Below are 6,947 nucleotides of genomic sequence, written 5' to 3'. Positions count from 1 at the left end.
ATGGAGCATATTCCAATATTTTCCAACAGAAAATACAAGCATCCATGATACACTAAGGAATTGAAGCACCTCAAAAATCGCTGCAATAAGTATTATAAAAAATTCAAAGCGTCAAATAATACCTTGTATCTCTATAGTTATAAAAGTTGTTCTTCTGAGTTTAGAAAAATGGATAGAGCCCTTCGAAAAAAATATATAAAAAATTTCGAGGACAATATTAAAACTAACCCGAAAGCTTTTTGGTCATTCATTAAATCTAAAAAATGTAAATCTAATATACCAACCTCGATGGTCTATAATAATAAGCATGCGGATTCGGCGGATGATGCCGCTAATCTGTTTGCTGTATTTTTTAGTGCCAATTTTGTTGCTGATGATGGATTGGAGCTAAATACTTCAAGTGCATCGGATTCCTCTCTTTCGTTTGGCTCGTTATCCTTATCTGAGGTGGATGTTCAAAAGGGTATTGCATCCCTGAATTTTTCAACCCAAACAGATATTGATGGTTTATCTGTCATTCTTTTTAAAAATTGCCAGGCTCTTATTAAGCCGCTAATGCTAATTTTCAATTTATCGCTTTCTTCGGGTACTTTTATCAGTGAATGGAAGAAGACAAATATTACTCCAATTTTTAAAAGCGGAAATAAAAATGACGTTAAGAATTATAGACCTATTGCTAAATTGTCAACGGTTGCCAAGTTATTTGAAGCCATTATGAAGGACAAAATGGTATTTTCAGTTCGAAATATCATATCTCCGAATCAGCATGGTTTTATTAAAGGGAGATCCACCGTTTCCAATCTAGCGATTTTTACGGAGGACTGTCTGGAAAGCTTTTCGGCTGGGTTTCAAATTGATACGGTATACACGGATTTTTCAAAAGCGTTTGACAGAGTTTCTCATACAATTCTGCTGTACAAGCTAGCCTGTTTAGGGTTTCACTCTAAATTTCTATCTTGGATTAAATCATATTTAAGTGATAGGTACTGTTCGGTGGTACTTGACGACACGTCCTCCCGATCTTTTCATGCCAGTTCAGGTGTTCCGCAGGGAAGTATCCTTGGACCGTTGTTATTTATTATTTTTATAAATGATATTAGTTTATGCTTCCTACATGTACGCGGATGACCTGAAGGTTTATTCTGTCGTAGCAAGAAGGGAGGATTCTTTCGCACTACAGTCCGATCTCGACAGGGTTCACGCCTGGTGCGTGAAGAATCGACTTTTTCTTAATATTGATAAATGTTCTCATTGCATTTTTTCCAGAAAGCTTGTTACTGTAAATACTACTTATTCTATTGCGGGTTCTCAACTGAAGACGGTGAACACGGTTAAAGATTTAGGAGTATATTTTGACTCAAAACTCACGTTTGCAAGCCACATAAATTTTATAGTGGCAAATTCTTACCCTATGTTAGCATTCGTTCGTCGAAACAGCTCAGATTTCTTGGATCCGTATACACATAAGAAATTGTTTATTGCCTTTGTTAGGTCCCGTTTAGAATATGCTGCCTTTATCTGGCGGCCTGCCCAGGTATCATATATAAATAGAATCGAGCGTATTCAAAAGATTTTTATTAAATTTGCACTGCGATCTTTAAATTACACACAACCTTTGCCTTCTTATACCTCGAGATGTCTACTCTTAAGATTAGAATCACTTGATAATAGAAGAAAATATCTCTCTTGTTCCTTCATAATAAAAGTCATAACTGGAGATATGGACTGTCCTGATATTCTAAGTAGGATACCACTCAATATCCCTACTAGGAACTTGCGTCACTTCGACATATTCTATTTGTATAGAGTTAAATCTAATTATGCCATAAATGCTCCTATCAGTCGAGCTCTTAGTGAGCTTAATCAAATCAATCGAGTTATTGATATTGACCTCGCACTTTCTGGAGGGATATTAAATAATATCCTCTTAAGCTACCTTAATAATAATTAGTAGTTAGATAGTTTCTTAGTAGTCAGTATGAAAATATGTATTCACTGATGATAAATAAATAAATAAATAAATAAAATCTATACTTAAATGATCAGAATGTCAAGCTGAGCCGATTTAGCCATGTCCGTCTGTTTGAACGCAGTCTGGTTTTTAGAGATATCCGACTGGAATTTTGTAAGCCGTTGTATTTTTATAATGAATTAACCATTTGTTTTAACCGGAATGTCTTATAGACATATCTAATCGTATATCATCATAAAATAGTAAGGTATATTAATGCAAAGTTAAAAAAACCTACAATTTTTATGTTTGGTTTGTGCCAAGTTCCTATAATTAAAAGCGAAATTAAATTTCCTTACCCTTACAAAAACCTACATTTGTTCTGAAGTGTGGCATATTCAACATTCATAAGTGACTGTTGATAAATTACGAAGTATCGCAATCTTGCAGCTAAAGAAATCGCAATCGTACTTCTTATTACAGTAATTACTATAACTGAAATCATTAAATATACGATTACGATTCGTTTAATTGTAATCCCTAAATTTTTTCAATTACAATTATTTTAACCATAATCATGGTTTTCATGATTACGATTGCAGTAATTGTAATCGTAATATATTAAGGAATACAATTAAAATATTCGTAATCGTAATTTTAATGTTTACGACTATTGTAATTGTAATCCTTAAATTTTTCGGATTACGATTACTGTAATCGGAATCATAAAGAGTATGTTTACAATTACAATAATCGTAATGCTGAAAATTTTCGGGATTACAATTACAGCAATCGTAATCCTGTGTAATCAAAATGTAATCGTAATCATAAAGTGCCCAGTTCTGCTATAACATATAGCTCGGATGTGAGATTTGTGTTATAACTAGTGTTGGGTAGTATCGCTACTAAAAGTACTCGGAACTCGATTCTCAAAAGGATCGACAGCACCCGATTTTTATAAGTATCGATACTGAATACTCCAAAGTACTCAGTACTCACTAAAAAACTCGAAAGTACTCAGAACCTAAAAGAACTCAAAAGTACTAAGGACTCACAAAAGAACTCGAAAGTACTCAGAACTCAAAAATTCTCTGTTCCAATCATCACTTTGATACATGTACTCAGGATACTTAAAAGTACTGAATATATACTTAAAAGTACTGAGTTTTATTTACATTTGCCGGTATTTAGAAATGATTGTACTCAATTTGAAGTTTCAATAGTTTTCAGGTAGCCACTCATTTGACGTAATTTGGGATTAATATATTAATTTGAAAATAGCTTGCGAGATTTCTACACTAATCAGTACTCTGAAAAATACCCGATCCCTAAAAGTATTGATACCAAAGAACTCGATCCTCAAAAGTACTCGATACTTCCCAACACTAGTTATAACTCATCCGATTCTGGAGCTAGGAAGATCAAATTTCGCTATTTTCCCTCTTGTAAACAGTAATACAGTAGTGACTAAGATCGGGTCACTAAAACTTATAGCGACCATACAACTTGTTGTTCAAATATGAGGTTTTACTTTAAAACTCCCTCAACGTCTAATACCGGAAAATTTCGTGAGATATTTTCTAAATAATCATACAAAGTGTACTGAGAGTCAAGATCGGGGATATATAAGCTATATCTCCCTTCACGCACATAGTACGCAGGTACGGGCTGGGAAGGCCGCAACTTGTATCAACTCACGTTGAGCGCACGTTTAGTACATTCAAGGCTTTTCTTCGCGAAAATCGAATAAAAATGCTGCCAAAAAAGACATCTTGTGGTTCAATTTTCCTATTTATCAAAAAAGTCAACCTAATTAAAAGCAAATACGTAGATTTTCTAAGTCAAATCGTATTTTTCACATATAAATTTTGAATATAACTGTTTAGAGGGATTGATGCCCTCGATCCCGCAAGCTTGGGGGATTGCGATTTTTATGCGGGATTGGATTCCCTAACTACAACTATAGCGATGAAAGTTTTGTGAGTTAAACACTCGAAAGGAGCAAATAGTCGAAGATTCAAAGTAAACATTTTTCATATTATGAAACTAGTTCATAGTTTTTCTCTTTTTACTTGTAATATAAACATTTCTAAAATAAATGTATTTTTTGATTATTTTTCGCTTTTTGTCTTTTTTAATGCCTTCTTTTGCCTTTTTTATTTTGTCTTTTCCAGCCTATTTCGTTGTTTCATTTTGCCATTTTTATAAGTTTTTAGTTTTAAAAATCCGTTGCTCATAAATAATGTTTATGAACAGCTGATTGGTATTTTTTCCTATACAACAAATACATTCCCACAAGAAATATAATGATTTACTTCAAACAAGTTGTAAAATAATTATTTTCTCTTAATATTTTCTATTTGGATTGTACTTGTAATTTAGGTTTATATGTATATGCTTAGCGTTCACAGATGTTTTCTAGAAAAATAATAATGAAAGCATTACTGAAACCATTGATCGATTTGCAGAATACCCTCGAAGACTATTGTTTAAATAAAAAATAATGAAAAAATTATGATTTTGGTGTAAGGACGATGTCGTATTTTAAAATATTATGCAACTAAGATAATTAAAAAAATTTTATTTTAACTTTTCAATAAGTTTATAATAAACTTCATGCAGTTTCAATTACTTTGTAGGGCTCGGTACAACTCAGTTGTTATGATAAAAACAGAAAAATTAATGAGGTAAATTATTATAACTTTTTTAATAACAGCATTTTCACATTTCTAATAAAACATACATTACAAATAATCTCCTCCTCATTAGTCCTCTTCATTATCTATTGAAATCTGAAATTATCTCTTTAAAGAGGAATCCAACTTCGAAAATAGGAGGAGCAATTATTCTACAGAGAAAAATATAAAGAGGTATATAATTTCAAGAACAAAGTGATTTCATTCAGCCCCACCACTGAATCCATCACAGTCCGTGTGAAATTTATGAAAATGCAGGCATGCACTTTGAATGCATACGTTCGTAGGAATTCGGATTCAGTCATCGCATTTCCATAGATTTCATGAAAATTGGACTACGGTGGATGCAGCGATAGCCCATATTATTTAGTGAAACCTGAAATGGTATGACTGCAGAGAATTTATACAGACGACGGCGCTAGCCATTGTGTCTTACATTTAAGTTGTCCCTGAAAGTTTTTTCAATGCTCCCCTTCCCGAAATCCTAGCCTACGCTAACGACATGAAGCATAGGCTAAACTAAATACTTTTTTCCTCTCAAGATTTGTTTGCCCCAACGATTTTTCGTAATTTCTTTCCCTGCTTGCTCATCCTTATTTGCGTTCGATGCAAGTGATATTCAATGAAGATAACACACGATTTAGTAAAAATGTGTGTGATAACTCCTTCATACAAAAAAAAAAACAAAAAGTGGGCCTATCACTTACGGACCCTGTTACACAAGGGGCGCGCAAAGCTCTAGAAACTATTATTTTTAATTCATAACTAAGGAAATCTTGGAGATGGTAAGGCCCTCTACATTCTAGAGAAGGTCTTCCGTAATTGCTTTTTACTTCTTTTTTCTACTGGGTTTTCTTATTCGATTTTGCTTGTGTTTCAATTATGTATACATTTTAACGAAATATTCGTGTGTATGAAAATGCCTGTATGTAAGTATGTCGCTACACATGTATGTACATACGTAAGTACATATTTGCGAACAATAAGTACATCTCATTACTCACTCAAACTCCTTTCGGATGGTTCACGGCTCGAGGCATTTGCGCCTCGCGCCATTATCGCAGCAATTGAGAAATCCGTGGCGCTGACACAGGAATTACTGTTGAGGATATTTGTTGTTGTCGCTGTGGCTGATGCTGCTTGTGCTGCTGCTGCTGCTCTTTCAGCTGCGGTGGCAGTTAATGCGAATGCTCCAGTTTGTTTGAACAACAATGTGGCTGCTGCAGCGGCTGCGGCCACAGCAGCGTCGGTGGTGGTGCCCGTTGCTGTCGCTGTTGTGGATGTCGGGAGCTGCTGTGTCAGCTTGTTGGGCGAATAATTCAGATTTTGCTTATCGTTATGATTAAAGTAGTAGTTGTTGTTGTTATTTTGGAAAATTCTGATATCCTGCTGGCTATGCTGCTGCTGGTGATTCTCCTGTTGTTGACATTTCGTTTGCGTCGTTGTTGTTGATGTTGATTGGTTTTGTTGATGTGGCTGTGACGGTGTGTTGCTCAGAAGCATTTTCTATTGCTGCTGACTATGGGAAAGCAATTTTCGCGTAAAAGGGCAAAGGAAATTGAAAACTTTTTACTGCAAATATATTTTAAGAGTAATTTAATTTAAAAAAAAATGATTTTTTTTAGTTTTTTACAAATCATTAATTTATTTTAATTTTTAATCCATTTTATATATTATTATGATTTATAGCGCCGCACCTATTCACTTTTAGTTTTTTCACAAATCTTTTATTACCGAACTTTAACATTAATTTTTCAATTAAACTTGTAACACTTTTGCGTAGGAATTTCAGCGAACGCGTGCAACACGCTCTGCGTACGAATTTACAGTGCGTAAAGTGGCGCCGACGAAAACTCGCAAATCCGTTAACACGACAACCGCTCCATTGTCACGCTGACCAATGAATGAAGATGCCAAACGGCGGCTGTTGGCGAAATGTCAGGTGGCGCCCGCCCATCCCCGTCCGTGAATTGCGTTAGTCAATGGCGAGCGCGGCGTGGCGCGGCGCATAGCTTAGCACAACACAACACAACAAAAGCACCGCCAACAGTTGTGCGGCGGATTTAGCAAACACAGCTGAGTCGCGTTGACGACGTACGGCAGCGTTGGGAATGGCAACGAAGTAGCTGAAAGCGTCGGCAATACAAATGGAAATGGAGCGAATGCGGCAACGTTACTAAAGTCGACTGTGCGAAACGCACTCGAGTGGCGAGCTAAACGACAGCAAGTGGCGGCGGCCGCAGCAGAAGAAGCAGCAGCGGCAGCAGCTGATCGATGGAGGCGACAATTGCCTGAGCGAC

The 6,947-nt window shown here is 35.6% G+C and overlaps 1 protein-coding gene across 1 annotated transcript in view; it reads right to left on the bottom strand.

The window, feature by feature from the left end:
- Positions 1-6,242, bottom strand: part of LOC118741798 (box A-binding factor-like) — a 38,388-nt gene extending 32,146 nt beyond the window's left edge. Inside the window, exon 1 of the mRNA XM_036473773.1 lies at positions 5,652-6,242. Coding sequence (XP_036329666.1) covers positions 5,652-6,150 — 499 coding nt within the window. The 5' untranslated portion in view covers positions 6,151-6,242. The remainder of the gene's footprint in view (positions 1-5,651) is intronic.
- Between the last annotated feature and the right edge of the window lie 705 nt (positions 6,243-6,947).

The sequence above is a fragment of the Rhagoletis pomonella genome, unplaced genomic scaffold (genome assembly GCF_013731165.1).
Source record: "Rhagoletis pomonella isolate Grant_MI unplaced genomic scaffold, Rhpom_1.0 Rhpom_scaffold_00006, whole genome shotgun sequence".
NCBI classification, from domain to species: Eukaryota; Metazoa; Arthropoda; class Insecta; order Diptera; family Tephritidae; genus Rhagoletis; species Rhagoletis pomonella.
This window is presented reverse-complemented; position numbering and strand designations above follow the sequence as displayed.